General features: G+C 35.4%; 1 protein-coding gene across 1 annotated transcript; it reads left to right on the top strand.

Moving 5' to 3' along the window:
• Positions 1 to 536: 536 nt before the first annotated feature.
• Positions 537 to 14,085, top strand: LOC135640798 (histone-lysine N-methyltransferase ATXR7-like). Its single transcript, XM_065155548.1, has 19 exons — positions 537 to 850; positions 2,836 to 3,059; positions 3,157 to 3,739; positions 3,833 to 3,955; positions 5,299 to 5,637; positions 5,740 to 6,027; positions 6,136 to 6,453; positions 6,629 to 6,713; positions 6,795 to 7,183; positions 7,304 to 8,096; positions 8,201 to 8,595; positions 8,684 to 8,806; positions 8,885 to 8,965; positions 10,814 to 10,867; positions 10,952 to 11,103; positions 12,652 to 12,841; positions 12,929 to 13,065; positions 13,335 to 13,437; positions 13,873 to 14,085. The coding sequence occupies exons 1-16, from the start codon at positions 779 to 781 to the stop codon at positions 12,671 to 12,673; spliced, it is 4,041 nt and encodes a 1,346-aa protein (XP_065011620.1). The 5' UTR covers positions 537 to 778; the 3' UTR covers positions 12,674 to 12,841; positions 12,929 to 13,065; positions 13,335 to 13,437; positions 13,873 to 14,085.
• Positions 14,086 to 16,399: the final 2,314 nt, after the last annotated feature.

The raw sequence follows: 16,399 nt of genomic DNA, 5'->3' as shown, positions 1-16,399 counted from the left end.
ACAATCAACTTGAATGCAAAATAAACATACGATACTGAATATGTATGTCTTAGTCGTACTATTTTAATTTACATGATTACATGACTATGTTTTTATAATAACTATGGCGACAATAATTAAATTAAAAATTCTTTGCTAATTTCCCGTAATTAATTTCGTAGAGACGCAGACGCGTAAAAATATCAACAGTGTTCCAAAGCAGGCCTTCGGAGGTCGGCCTGTGTCCAGCTGGGCCATCCCCATTACTATCGGTGGGTGTTTCAGGACCGTTGCCAAATCCGAATCCAAAAAGTCAAATACGTATCACGTCTCTATTCAGATCCACCCGAATCCAATCGAAGTGGATCTTTGATAGTCCCGAAAAGCCCAATAACCCGTTTTGTTCTGATCCGGAACGACGACTCACGTAATATCGGATCAAACTCTACAGTACGGGTTACCGGATCGTTGCCACCTCGTCCCCATCCAATTTCTTCCCCGTTCGCATATATAAGTATGTTCGCGCTTGTTAACAGTTGCGTCGCGAGCCCTAGCTTTTTAATGTTCCTTTTCTTTTCCTCCGTAAATTTCTCCGTCCTATCTGTCTCACGTCTCCTCCGTCTCATTCCTTCCCTTCTCCGCCTCGGTCCTCCTCCTGCCCTCTTATCTTCTTCGTGGCCGAGCCCGCGCCCAAACTTTAAGAGCGATTTCTCTTTCAGCACTAACGGTAATTAAACTCGTCCTCGCCTTGAGATCGGAGAAGGGTTCCATCTGTCTTTGATCTCGATAGCCAGAGAAAATGCCGCAGATCTGCATCTCGCCGCCCCCGCCCCGCGGGAACTCGCGGCTTCGCTTCTCGCCCACAGATCCGGTGAAGATCCCTTTCTTGCTTCCTCGATCGTCTTCGCGAGCAACCCTAAACCGCTAATGCCTTTTCCCCTAAATTTGGCGTTTGATATTTTGTTAATTAGGGTTAGGGTTTGATGATCCTGCCTACTGTTGTTCCTTCTTGGTGCTCGTGCATGGATCTACTTATTCACTATAATCATGTTTGATTAGCAACGATACTCGTGTTGTTGACTGTCATGCAGCTAGAACTAACCTTCTTTGTTATGACCACATGTTTTATCTTGACAGAATCCTTTCTAGGGTTCTCTTTGATTGTTAGTGGGAATTTTATGAGGCGGATTTGGGAGGTTGGATTCCGTTTTGTTTGCATGTTTCATTATGGTACTGTGCTAATCGTCTTGGACCTTGTTACCGATCGTGGTGTGAGACACCGATTTAGAGGAAGCTCTCTTGCTTACTCTGTTGTTTGTGTTGGGATCCGACACTTCTACTTGGTCCATGATTTCCGAGTTTCCATTACCTATGTTACATGATGACTAGCCAAGCAAACCAATTCAGTGTTGCTCATGCATCTGTTTCATCACTGCTTATTAGTGCATAATCATGGTGTTATGACTAGTACATAAATCTCTTGGGAAGTTTCCTTCTGTCTCTGCAAACAGAAGCTGTTCGTGTTAGTGTGTTAAGAAATTTGAAAAACTGTTTAGGCCTTCGAATTGGAATGATGAGATGTCCAACATAAAAAATGGATGTCATAAACATACAGATGAATGAGACCCTTATAAAAAAAACTCTGATTATATATGTTAAATATCAAGCGAGTGAAAATGGCCTTTTCATTTTTAGGCTTCTTACAAAGTCACCAGCATTATAAATCTCCACTCATGACGTGAAACATATATGCCATAAAGTATCTTTTAAGATTATTTTTCTCCTGGGTTCTGGAATCTCCTTTTTTCTCTCCTTGTTGCATTGGACTAATTTCACAGAACGCTATGTGCATTATTTAATGAGTTCTCATTTGTTTCTCATCAGTTATCCATATTTGTGATACCTGCCATCTTTGTGCACCACACAAATGGAAATATTGTTCATTATTGTCTTTCTTTCTGCTTTCACATTTAGATTCCAACCCTTTGGAGGTAATTGCGTATTTCTTCTTCATTATTGTCTTTCTTTCTGCTTTCATATTTAAATTCCAGCAACCCTTTGGAGGTAATTGTGTATTTGTTTTTGCTATTTGTTGAACTGTTGGCAGCTTAAGGCAACTTTTGTGAGGTATCACATTTAGTTTTTTCTTTGTAAACTTGCATTAGATGTCCTTCCTCACCCTGAATATGCTTTTTAACCTAAGAGAGGCTACAGTTTAAGGCATGGGAAAATTGTCATATATATATATATATATATATATATATGTATGTATGTATGTAGGACTATTTAAGATGGATCTCTGGGCATTTTGTTGGGCATTAACAGTAGGTGATCATGTGAGTAATTAATTGCCAATGATAGAACGGGGTGATGGACTTTTTCTTTGCATTTGCATTTTTCTATATATGGATTTCGATCAATATTGAATGAATGGGAATATTGTTCATATTATGTTACATTAAACTTTTTATTTATCAGCCCCTTCTGGTCAGTGCAAAAATTCTGAAGAATTGGGACCATGGTATTAACTCTACCACAAGGACAACATTTATATCCTGATATAACCATTTCAACAAAAAAGGTAACTTCAGGTGCAAGGTTTCACTAATGTGGGCTCATTTGCAACTATATAGTTCCTTCCATGTCATAATGCAGCAACCACCCTTATATGATGTATCTCCTTTTTTAAATAAATAAATTACAAAATTAGTATGCTTATATGTTATGTGGCCTTTTTTAATTAAAGTGCAATTGTGTTTCTATTCTTTTCCTTGGAAAAATCCTATTGTTCCCTTAATCTATTCGTCGAAGGTTATTTTGGGCTGATATGTTGGTTTTCTTCTTTTGGGGCTGTAGGTGGAGTGCGAGGAACTTGTACCAGAGAGAGTCTGCATAAATTGCTGCAGCAGTGACACCAGGCCTTGTTCGACAGATTCTTACGGTTTTATTAATTATACTTCATTGATGAAAAAGATGAAGTTGTCTGGACTTCACTTATCTCAAGAGGAAGCAAAAAATTGTATGGGTGACATAAGTGATTATTTTTCTCGAGGTCATGCTGAAGGCCACTCGTCTTGTTGGTACACCTGCTACTTGCTGCTCTTTTCTTTTTTTATATTCTTCCAAGAGTTTTTTAAAATCATGAATCCCATTTTATTCTTGTGGTATAATACTTAGGTATTCAGACAAGGATAACTGGTTATCCTGTTGCTGTGATCCTGTGGAAGTAGGCTCATATGCTGCCATGGAAGGAAGTTCTCAATCTTTGGTTAACAGCAGTGAGATCTCTTTACCACATGGCACTAGTCATACACCTCCTCAGAACGGTGCTTGTGGTGGATATGCTCAATTTTCTGTCATTGGATGGATGTATGTTAATGAAAATGGCAACATGTGTGGACCATACAGTCAAGGACAACTTATTGAGGGCTTATCCTCAGGGTTCTTGCCTGAAGAACTTCCCATATATCCTGTTGTTAATGGAAGTGTTATGAATGCAGTTGCCCTGAAGTATTTAAAGCAGTTTTCAAGCCCAATATATTCAGCTTCAAGAGTTGCTGGTGCAGCATCAAGTCAAACTTCTGAGCTGGCACGCCGTAATTCTTTGCCATATGAAGTAGATGAGTCTGTAAGCTATTCCTCATTGTACTCAACTCAACCATCAGAGGCACAGTTGACTATTTCATATGGAGCTCAAAGTTCTGAACAGGGACTAACCAATACGGGCATGATCAAATGTACTTCATCGGTGCTTCTAAGGGTAACTTCTTTATATTCAAACAAAGTTGGTCTAATTTGCTTGGTCTAGTTTCCCAACTAATTCAAATTAATCAATGGGTTTTTTCTGAATCAGTCACTCTCAAGTGAAGAGAGCTGCTGGATGTTCGAGGATCAGGAGGGTAGAAAACATGGAGCACATTCATTTGCAGAATTGTATTATTGGCATCACAACAGTTATCTTGATGATTCTTTAATGGTAAGAAAATGTAGCTTTTGATTAATTATGGTCGGTCAATTCTGCTTTCCTTTTTGTTTAATATATATAAACGACACGGTGCTGTTTATTGTGTGATTAGGATAAATTTCATGTCCTGCAAATGATGGACTGCATCGCAATATGTGAGAATGTTCTTTCATGACCAGTTTCAGCTTAAACTGGGCCATAGTCTGATAGTACACAAGCTCTCCTAGAACATGGGAAAGTTAAAAACCCATATCCTTTTTTTCATATCTGTAGCACTCAAAATGCTAGTTTGCATGGTGGATACCACTTCTGTCAATGTTAGGTCTTGTTATTCCTTTGACTGATATCATTAATTACAAATTCTTGTTTGAGGAAGAACCTATCTTTCTCTCCCTTCCTCTCTTTGTGAGTCAGCATTGCATGTTAATGTATATATTTTCATGGTCATGTCATGTTCACAAAGTTAGGGGTTGTGCTGCTTTTTTTTTCGTTGTTATTGTTGTTGCTGCTGCTGCCACTGCTAGAAGCTCCTTTGGTACCGAAAGTGCACCTGTTATAATATTTATTCATGCCCAGAAGGTCATTTTAGATCTTATACAGGGGCTTCATTTGTTTCAAGGAATCTAGCAATGCGTAAAATTTGAAGTCAGCTACCTGTCCAGTCTATTTTCATCATAGTATTTGACTTTGAAGTATATATAGTAAAAAAAATGTACTGCATTACTTGCTGAGAAATTGCTTTTTATGTTTTTGCAGAATTATAATTGTTTATTAATCTGGTTATGGGCAACCTTTTAACCTGTCTATAAGTTCTGAGCTTTATCATTATGTCTACTTGGTTGATGTTTCCACATGGTGAAGGATTCTGAAGATAAGCCTGCAAGTTCTCATTGTGCGCTTCTACAGATAATCCACATTGTTGTTCAATTTCATCGTGTTTTGCCCTATGCACAGTTTGTAGAACGTTACTTTCATAATGCTTTAAAATTTCATATAAAGGTGTGGCAAAGAATCTTGTTCACTTTTGTTGATGGGTGGGATCTTGGGATTTGCATATCAAGATGCTGAATAATATCTGTCTCTGGGCATAATGTTCTTCAGAAGCTTTTAGCTTTCTATCTAGTTTGCGTGTTTGTATGTGAGAATGAAGCCTTTTAGTTAATAGGTGGAATCTTGGGGTTTGCATATTAATAATCTGCTTAATCTCTGCCTTTTTTGTGCTATACATGTGCTACTACTATAATATGATGTTATTTGGCAAGATGCATGTTCCGGTATTATTTCTCTTTGCTTCCTACTATTCTGGTCCATTGTGCTTCAATTTTTGCCTAACATTCACTTTCTTCCTTTTGTAGATATACCATGTGGATAATAAAATTGGGCCATTTACTCTTGCATCTTTAGTTGAAGAATGGAGCAGAATTTCCAACCAGAACGTATCTGAAACTGATATTAAGAGCGAAGATACTGACAGGGATTTGAACAGTTCTTTTACCAGACTCATGTCTAATATATCAGAAGAAGTCTCAATTCAGTTGCAGTCTGTCATAATGAAAGCAGCTCGACGGGCTCTATTGGATGAAATCTTTAGCAGCATCATACCAGAGTTTATTTCATCAAAGAAAGCTCAGAAATATGTCAGGCCAGAATTAACACATCAGGGTACTAAAACATATGGTTCATCTAAAGGGAAGGTAACTGTGATCATTGTTATTCTTTATTTTTTTAATGGAACAATGTTTTCATTTTCACTTTCATCTTAAACTTTCGATTGAGAATAGTTTACCATTTTGTAGGTAGAAGTTGCTGTTTCACATGAGGTAACTGTGTCTCAGCAAACATGTTCAGAACATTCCAGCAGCTATGATAACTTTCCAGAATTATTGCTAGCACTTTGCAAATTCTTGTACTATGATAGTATGAAAGCTTTGTGGGACACCGTTCTTTGTGATCCTGTAGCAGAATACTGTGGTGCATGGCTTAAAAGAAGGCGTTGGTCTGCATTTCCATGTTCACCTGTTATTGCTGATTGTGAGAGGCAGGATCTGCCCAAGATGGATGTTATGCAAAAGAATAATGATAATGTAACACGTTTTATTTCTTCTAGAAAACTCTTTGGTTTAATTGATTTATTTTTTGATAATGGTTTCTCTATATATTCTGTATATATTTTTTATGCTGCAATTTTCTAGGTAGTCTTGCAACGAGAGCAACTAAGAAATGACATGGATTTTCCCCCTGGATTTGGACCTGGCAAGGGACCTGCACATACTTCTGCTCATTCACCTTTGATTGCAGAAGCTGGTTGTCTAATGGATGAGGAGGTGGATATAGCAAAAGATGCTGCTTGTGATGCCACTTTACCTGGAGATCTAATATATACACAACAAAGTTTAGAGAATGACTTATATGTGTCGGCCAAGACATCTTTGTTCCCTTTTTTTGAGGATGTCATAAAAGAGGAGTTAACAAACTTGTTTTGCTTGGAAGCAGAGTATAAAAAGGATGATGTAAGTTACATGCAAAGATCTTATTTGTTATGTTCTTTTGGTTCTTAGCATTTTAATATCTTTTTATCATTTAGATGTTTTCTTTAGCTGCTGATTGCCTTAAAATAGGTAATTGTTTGTGAGATCTTATTTCCTTAAATGGTCTGATAAATTTTGGTTATTCTTCCGATTACAGGAAATCTTTAATGTGACAGAACGCCATGATCAATCTGTGTCTAGTTCACTTGATCTGACTGCTGATGTGGCGATAGAGCTCCCTGGTATTTTTTTTTCTTTTAAATAGATTATGAAATTTATTTGGAGTTGTGATTGGAAAGCAGATCTTTTGTTTTTTGAAACAGAATCAGCAATTCCTTCTACGTACTGTATAAATAATGCTATTGAACAATTGGGCTTTCCAATTAGCTCTGCGTCTTGTGATGATAATGATGATACTATTACTGATGAACCACCACCTCCTGGATTGGATGACTGTTCATCAATGATTCTTCCTCGACAAGCTAAATTTCAGCCTGCAAAGATGATGGGGCATATTCCTCTCATTGACAAGTATGTGACAATGGCAGTTTTCCGCCAAAAGTTGCACGATCAAGTTCTTAAAATGTGGAAGTCCTCTTACTTCAATGATGCTCTCCATAAATGTTTTCTTTCTTGTGGTGCTTTGAGAAAACTTACATTGGATGCTACTGATGTTGACAGTAAGAGAGGATGCCAGAAAGACATGCTCAAGGTATATTGTTTAGCTTTTCTGCATCTCTTTGGTTTTCGTTATGTCTTCATTTCTCTTGTTACTATCTCTAGTACTTTATTGGTTGATTTTTTTAATTCTTTATCATTTCACTTTTTTTAGGATGGGGCCTATCGGTCAACTGATGCATCTCTGGTAACCGGAAAATATACTTATTATCGGAAGAGAAGGTTTGGCAAGAAAATATCAGACCTGCCCTTAGATTGTTCAGAGAATTCTGGATTATCCAAGCAAGATGTGGACACCTTGCAAGGCCAGAGGATGCTTGACTCAAAACCAAAGTCAGCAGTAAAAAGGACACTACTTGATGTGAGTTCTCAAGAATTAAAAAGTTACAGGACTGAAAATCTGCTGAATAGGCCATCTATGCAGGCTAGTAACAAAACAGAATCACCTGATGCTTGTAGTTTATCAAGAAAAAGACGGAGATTGAGAAAGGCTTATGAGATTCATAAAGAAGCCTCCACAATTCCATGCAATGCTGAATTGCTTTCTCCAAATGATATAGATCCTCTTATGGATGATTCATGGGACAAGGTTAAAGTGGTATCTACTGTTGGTATCAAATACCAGGCTAGTGACCAAAAAGAATTATCTGATCCTTGTGGTGTATTAAGAAAAAGACATAAGTTGAGAAAGAAGAGTAATGGGAACCATGGAGAAGCATCCACACTTTTGTGCAATGCTGAATTGGAATCTCCTGTAATAGATTCTATTGTTGATGATTCATGTGATACAGTTGAAGTGGTTTCTACTATTGATATCAAACACAAGTTGGAAGCAGTTTTAGTTCAGCAACAAAATTCCAACGAGAAAGTTGATGACAATAATGATTGTGGTCTGAGGGTACAAGAAGCATCCAATAAATTGTTCACTTCTAAGGACATTTCAAAATGTAAGTATATAGCTCAAGCTTGTGTTCTTTTTCTAATGTTCTTTGCATTTATATCATGAAAATGTTATTCATTTCATTTTTTTGTTGTTCCTTCATTTTGACAGCAAGAAGATTTTCTCGACTGAAGAGAAAGGCTGAGTTGAATCAACTTACACATCCTAAAATTTCAAAATTATCATCTATGAGTTCTAAGAAATCAAAGCATAAACGCCCTACAAAGCATAAGGTTAAACCAACGTTTCCATGTCCCATATCGGATGGGTGTGCTCGGTCTTCCATCAATGGCTGGGAATGGCATAAATGGTCAAAGACTGCACTACCCTCTGAGAGGGCTCGCGTAAGAGGCATTCGGGTCCATACATACTCATTAGGTTTTCAGCCTAATGCTTCCCAAAATTCAAATCCTAAGGGCCCTTCTGCAAGAACAAATAGGGTTAAGCTCCGCAACCTTCTTGCTGCTGCTGAAGGTGCTGAGCTATTGAAAGTCAATCAGTTGAAGGTGCTTAAAGAAAACACTCCATCTAAGTAAAAACACTCCATATTAAAGAAAACATTTTATCAATTACCTTTTCATCTCCTCTTTGTAGGCAAGGAAAAAACGGCTTCGTTTCCAAAGGAGCAAGATACATGATTGGGGTCTGGTTGCACTCGAGCCAATTGATGCAGAAGATTTTGTGATTGAATATGTGGGCGAATTGATCCGTCGGCGGGTAAAAAGTTATTTCTTTTGCAACAACTTATTATGTTCTACATTTGGAGAGAAAAATTAATCAGGACTGTGGATACAGATATCTGATGTACGTGAGCGCCAGTATGAAAAGATGGGAATTGGCAGCAGTTATCTATTTAGATTAGATGACGATTATGTGGTGAGCAATTTTCGCTATATTTAAACTTGTGCCTTCTTTTCTTTTTCTGCTCTTTACTATAAATACTTTTGGAATTTACCATATAATTTTTATTTTTATACAAGTGTACATTTTGGAATTTTGCAATGCTAGAAAGCATTGATATTGTCAAATTGATGGCCGTAGGTGTAAATGAATTCCGTGTTTCATGTTCTATCTTTTAAACTCCATTTCTGGGCACTTTGAAACTTAATGGGTTATTCTAGGTTGATATTGTGAGTAAAATTATGTCAGAACCAACATGAGCATGAATTTATATGTAGTTCACATTAGGATTAGGTCATCTTGGAAGTATGTTGTGGTATCCTCATCACTCAGGATGTGTACAATTTTTGCAAGATAGAATGGAAGATGGTTAATTATTTTTAAATGGGAAAACTTAGTGTAATCTCAAGATTGAAGTTGAGTGTGGAGTTTGAAAAAAGAAGTGACACCATTATTATGGGAAATTTTGTTGCAAATCATGTTCAAAGGTTAATGTCACTAATCACATTTATTGTTTTTGTCCAAATGCAATCTTTTGGTCTGTTAGACAAAAAATTAGTGGTCATGTTGTGAAGTTCAAAAGGCAGTTCTTGGAAAAAGGGAAAATTAAGTAGCTCGCTAAGAGAATTTCAAATGAAAGATTTAAGTTAGCAAAAGTGAAGATTAAAGGCTCTTGGCAAAAAAGTATTGATTTTAAGAAAAATATATATAAGTAGGAATAATGGCTGATACATATGCTACCAGCAGAGAACTAGAAGACATTTGAAAATGGAAAGTAGATAGGTTCGAGAGGGAACATAAAGTACTGTTTAGCCCTTAGGCAAATAAACTTTGACTTCTAATTTAAAAATCAGATCAATTGCAACAAATTGTATGGATTTATGGGTAATTTTTTTTTATAGCAAATTAGGATTCCATTGAAGTAAATTCTGGTAAAAGAATTATTAATCCAAAAAATTTACATTAATAAAATTTTGAAAACTCTCTGAACTCGTTCTTTATGGCTAATCAATTATCCTGGACTTTGTTATTTATATATAATAAGATCTCCTGGCGCTAATACAACAAAAGATTGGACACGACCTGCACAGCAACCACTAAAATTAATGACAAATTTATTCTGAAATAAATGCAAAACAGGAAGACCCAACTTATGTGTGATCTGAATCCAGACTTAAAATAAGCCTAAACTAGACCTATCCATCTTAGTCAATGACTTGTAGGTAGATGCAAAAGATTTTGGTAAAAATTATAGCATTAATGGAAGTACTTTAGTATTTGAGAAGTAACTATACTTACAATATCAACAGAATTTTAGAACTCAATTCCATTTTTTCTAAGCATCACAACTTGTAGGTTTGTTAGAAGTCCATATTAAATTGAATTAATGAATTAATTTTAAGTTGTGGATTGTTCTTCAGTTTGTAGAATTGAATTCCAAAATTTTAGATAGATTATTAAATTTATTAACAGAATCTGTTAGATACAAATGAAGAAATGAAAGTTAAATTAGTCTTTCTAGGTTAGGATCTTGATCACTCTTCCTTGGATATGATCAGAATTTCTTATCATTTCTTTAGATTTTATTGATGGTCTGATAGTTTGATAAATTCAAACTTTTTAAATTGTAATATAATGTTAATAAAGACTGTTATTGCATTTAGTGTAATCTAATCGATATCTTTTGTGGGTCCTTAGTCTTCTAAAACTCATGCTAAATACCTGGTGCAAGTGCAATAACTATTTGTGCAAATTGCATAGACAATTGGCTATTTTACCTGCTTGGGCATGTGCCATCATTATCGGTAATTTTATGTTTTTCAGGTCGATGCTACCAAACGAGGTGGATTAGCAAGGTTTATTAATCATTCTTGTGAGGTACTTGCTTTAGTTGATTCTTTCTTGGTGAATGTTAGAGAGGTTTTTTGATTTCTCGTTCTGAGTATGTTGATTTTTTCTCAGCCAAACTGTTATACAAAGGTGATTACTGTTGAGGGTCAAAAGAAGATCTTTATCTATGCCAAGAGACATATATCTGCTGGTGAAGAAATTACTTACAATTACAAATTTCCTCTTGAAGAACAAAAGATCCCATGTAATTGTGGTTCTCAAAGGTAATGCTAGATAAGCTATTTTGCAGTTGTTGAGAGAAGTTTTGGCTGCTTATCGTCGGTGACTTTGCATGTTATGGTGGATATTTATCTAGAATCTATGGTTCTTTTGTCTGCTTGATATTCAATGTTTGTACTCTCTCTCTGCGCAGAGGGCAGGCAACCTGTCCATGGACTATGTTCTCTCTGACAAAAGAATAATGTGTTGTGCTTGAGACTTATATATGTGTGTCAGTTGAAGTATGGAATGCAATTCTGTTGTTGGAACTATAGAATTCTGCAGATGTTTTGGTTTTCTGGAGCAAACATGAATTTATTTTTGTTTGGTGTTACCATTGATGCATCAAAACTTACTTGAGTTTACCAATAAATGATAGACAAGCTGTATATCATTCTGCATTAATATGAAATTTTGCACTATATATAGAAGAAAAACCATGATGGACCACTTAGGGTTGACTATTCGTTTCTGTTAATATTTTTGTCACGCAACTGCTTAGTTTCTAACCACATTTTCCATTGTATTTGCTCAAATCATTTTTCTTCTCTGTGTCATCTTTGTATTATCTGTCTCTTGAATGTGTGATGACTACTTATTTCCAAATGTCTGTTGGACATTTTAGAGCCACATCAATAGTTGGTTTTTCTTATTTGACCTTGTGTAATTCATAAGATTGTTGCACAAACTAGTTGTATTGGTTGCACGGGCAGGTTGGATTGAACAGACTGACTAATTACTAACCGTAAATGACTATTCTCTGTTAATGTCATTGTGACTCAGCTATTGTGTAGGGGCAAGTTTGTAGAACCTGTAAATTCATCATCTCACAATGAATAAGATCTTCCATTCATCTTTCTTGTTTCAGACTTCTTGCTGCAGACTGATTCATTCCTTTTATTCTTACGTTAATCATCTTGTCTTCTTTATGGAGAGTATTTTGTCAATGTTCTTTTCTTTGGACAATATCATGGGATAATATTTTTTCTTTTTTTTTTTGTCTTTTTCAATAATACCTTTCTGCAAGATATGTCTTGGAAGTGGTTGAAGTAGGGTTTATTGCTGCCAATGGGTCTGGTTGACCTTGTTTGGAGTGACAGGATTAAAGGTCCTTTATTTGTCTAAAACAAGTTTTACTTATTTTAGGATGATAATCAAATAGTTTTAATTAGCATTTTAAATATTTTCTGGGCAAGTTTTCTGAGCTGGAATACAATTATAGCCCTTCGGAAGCAACCTAGAGTCAGAGAAACAACATAGAGTAGTAGGAGCCAAATGTGAGTGGCAAGTGCCAATACTGTTGGATCGCATAAATTCTCTGTATCTTTCCAAAGTGGAGGTCCAAGTTTGACAACCACAAGTAAGATGCCCACAAGACTTAGCTAAGCTATCACTGGCAATAGTAATTGCATGAAGAAGGAAATTCAGATGTTACAGGTGCTATGTTTTTTAGAAACAGATTCCAAAATAAGAAAGTCAGCTTGATGCTTATCTTGGATGATAATTTGCAATACCTCCTTTGACATTTGCCTTATATTTTTTTTCTCGTGTAGGTGCCGGGGATCCATGAACTGAAGATGAGTGAATATTCATGATGAGCATGTGTTATTGGATCTCATCTCTTGATGCACTTGGTGAAATCAAAATTGTGTTCTCTACTAATGTTCTATATTCGTAAACTGAAGTCCTAGGGGCTATGTCTGTTGCTGCTGGAAGTATGATGCTCCTCCATTTGATTCAAAGGTATTAAGCTGTTATTGTCTATAATTCCTTTGTTTTATGTGTCATTTTAACAAGCAATACATAAAGTTGAAGTTGTTACCATTGTAGATCATATGGTACAATGATGTTCATATCATGGTGCATCTTGAGTGGTCATACAAGTTTCGGCTGGGTTGTTTAATTTGACACAGGAAACTGGAAGCTGCTGTGAAGATCTTCATTTATGATTTGTGCAACACTTTTTTGTATGTATCTAATCATCCTACACTTTCTTTCTCTGTAACATACTTGTTGCGTTGTCGGCTTCAAGAATTTATACATTTAAATTTTTTTGTTTAAGTATGATGTGCTTGGATTATTTGAGAAAAAAATAGCCATTGGAATTTACGATGAGTCAAGAAATAAACATCGAAATATGGAAGCTTTATTGTTAAAGAAGATGAATAAGAACCTTTCTATTTGTTTCACTTTATGTATTATATGTAATATATGCTTTTAAAATGTTCTTTTGTAGGTTTGCCCTACTGGGTAGCAGACAATATCCTTAATAAAGTAGATTGAGAATGTAGTTGCTCCTGTAGTTCTTTGATGGTCAATTTTGGTGAATGCTATTCAAGGTGCAAGTTATTCAGGTTTATGAAAGTTCATATATATGCTCATTATAAGAAAAGTTGTGAGACTACATTTTAAGAGAAACCAAATCCAAAATGTTTACATAATATAGAACTTGAAAACAAATAATGTAGTTTTTCATATATTGGATGGGGCATTGAAATGTGTAATTTTTTTTTCGTTCTTTTGAGATTTTAGATTTTAGAATTACCCGGAACAGCATTTTGAAAACTTGTGGTTCAATCTTTTTTAAGTTCCTGCAAAATGGGTACATAAAGTGCAGCCAAGCATATTTTATATAAATAATTAAAATAAAAGCATAAATTGCAATTAACCTTAGTGCCTTTAATGCACAATGGTCACTAGACTTTTAAATGCAAAATTTATCTTTGTGGGTTGTATTTTCTGAAGACCTGATTGTTGAGTTTTTGTTGTTTCAGGTTTGAATTAACTGCATATCTGGGTAGCCACGTTCTATTTCCACCATGCGTCATTTTTTTTCTCTGGTTGCAAACGAGTTCTCTGCCGTCAAGGTTAATAACTGTTTTGACCCTTCCAAATACGTGGGGTTGTCGAAATTTGTAAATTTTGTATGGCCTGAAACGGGATTGATTCATCAATTTAATAATAATAGCTACCACGAGTTTAGTGCATACCTCACCAGCCTAATTTCTCGTTGTTTTAATGACAAATTTTTTATTCATTTATCTTTAAGGCAGTTAGTGATGATAAAGTTCAATTGTGTTTAAATCTTTTATGACAACAGCAATATGATGGTGAGTTAATGGTTTGCACATTTGCACTTTGTATTACTTGTACTTGTCTATTTTGACATTTGGGAGTGGCTGGATGGATAAATTGATGATGATTGGGATAGAATATTGTAGTTTTTTCAATCTCTTTAAAGATATAATAATATGTTAAAATCAACCATTAGTATGATGGTGGCAATACATGATCGTTCAAATAGTGATGGTGTTATGCTTTCGGGGCGCAATTGAGTGTAAATTTATTATAAGTTTTGCTTCACGAGTGTTTTTCAACTTCAGATTTGTTTTTCAACTTCAGATCTTTCAAATCCTTGAGTGCACTTTTAGGAAACCGTCAGGGGTAATATGAAGTAGTAATAAGGGGTAATATGAAGTAGTAGTAAAGTGTTGGGACTTGTTGAATCCATTGTTGTATTTTTATTCGACATTTGCACAGGTTATTAATTCAAACATGGATTTTATCAAGCAGTGATTTAATTGTAGTAATATGAATGGTTAGTGTTAAATGCACCTCAGTATTTTGGTCCCATATGAGTCGGGTCTTTCATGCACTCATTAATGTGGGAAACTAGAAAATGAATACCACATGTTTTCATTTCGCACAGATTGCTCGTTTGTGCTTTTGTTATGCTTTTCTTTGTTTATTGTTGGGGTTTTGCTTTCTTTGTTTATTGTTGGGGTTCTATTCATGGAAGATTTCTTTGCATGCAGGTACGAACATGTGCATATTATTGTTTTAAATTACAAAAGCGTGTGGTATGTTTTTTATCTCAAATTTGTCCCATTATATCTTAATTGGCTAAAACAAATTAAATAAAATAAATTTAGTAGGATATCATCAATTAAAAATTTTGATTGTTTCTTGGTGTAAAAGCTAAAGAACTTATCGGACACAGAGCCTTCTAAACTATCTAATTGGTGCATAAGAGGATAGAAATATCTAGTTTTGAAAGAATTACAAACGTTCAATTTTATCCATTGTCTTAAGCTATCCCAAGCAAAAGTAAGTTATTATATCTAATTTGAAGTAAGTGTCTCTGGCCTTATGGTCTGGTGGTGCGCTTCTACTTGCAGTTGGCCCAATTTAGCTAATGTAACAGTTTCTTGTGTGAGTTTTTAGAAGATGAGTTTTAAGTAAATTCTAATCAGCAAATATTTATCTTTTCTGGTGGTTATCGTTCAAGTTTAAGACCTCGTGGTTAGTTTATCTTCCAACTTATATTACTATTCTTTAATTTGTCTGAGAAGTTGACGGGTTGTAGACTTGCTAAACATATCACTTGACTATGTCATCTCACCTTCAGTTGCTATTGCCTTCGGCTTATAAGAAGTCAGTTTTTACAACCATCTCAAGCATTCTATACCTTATGGTTGCTTGGATGAAGGGACCTCGTAAGTAACGAGAGCGTCATGTTATGTTTTTGATACATACTGAGACCCATAGTTCTCAACAATACGATTCTAGTGTTCTCCTAACTAACGGTAGTTATTCTTCGTTATTGTTTTGGTGATGAATTGGAGACTTGTAGTGGGTCAAATGATGTCGGTGTTTGGATTGTTACTGGGTGATGCCTTAAAGCAAATCCATGGTCGTCGGTTCGAGTCCGGCAGGTCGGTTCACGTATGGCCTAAACAGGATATATGAATGCAAGAGGCCAAATCTATTACGCTTATTTCACTATATGCTGTAAATAGGCTGAAAGTTCAACGAATAGTCTTTTTTTTTTATTTGTCTTGTCGGAAGCATGTGAGAAAATAGTTGTAAAATAATGCATCCATCGTATCTTGAAAATTAATTGTGTAACCGAAAGATGCTAGCAAAAACAGACAATTTCTTTACTATGTCATGTTTGCTGATGTTGTACCTAACATAGCATTTAACATTACGCTAAATGGAAGGTGTTAACTAGTGTAGTTGGTAAAGATCTTATCGAAATGTATTAGAAAGATTTTATTAGATAATCACAAGATTATATAATTAAAATTTATCTTTATCATTTATTTTTTACACACATAAAAAAGAGGTTTAACGATCGATATAATATAATTTTTGATCAAATGGTGCTTGTGCTTCTCTCTCATTTTGTTGATTTATGCTTGATAATATTAGATGGAGCTTACTATCAATCAGCAGGGTATCGAAAGGAATCATCGTGAACCACTTGGAGATGACGTGTACATTCTCTGACGTACGAGA

Source organism: Musa acuminata, chromosome BXJ3-6 (assembly GCF_036884655.1).
Source record: "Musa acuminata AAA Group cultivar baxijiao chromosome BXJ3-6, Cavendish_Baxijiao_AAA, whole genome shotgun sequence".
Taxonomy (NCBI): Eukaryota; Viridiplantae; Streptophyta; class Magnoliopsida; order Zingiberales; family Musaceae; genus Musa; species Musa acuminata.
This window is presented reverse-complemented; position numbering and strand designations above follow the sequence as displayed.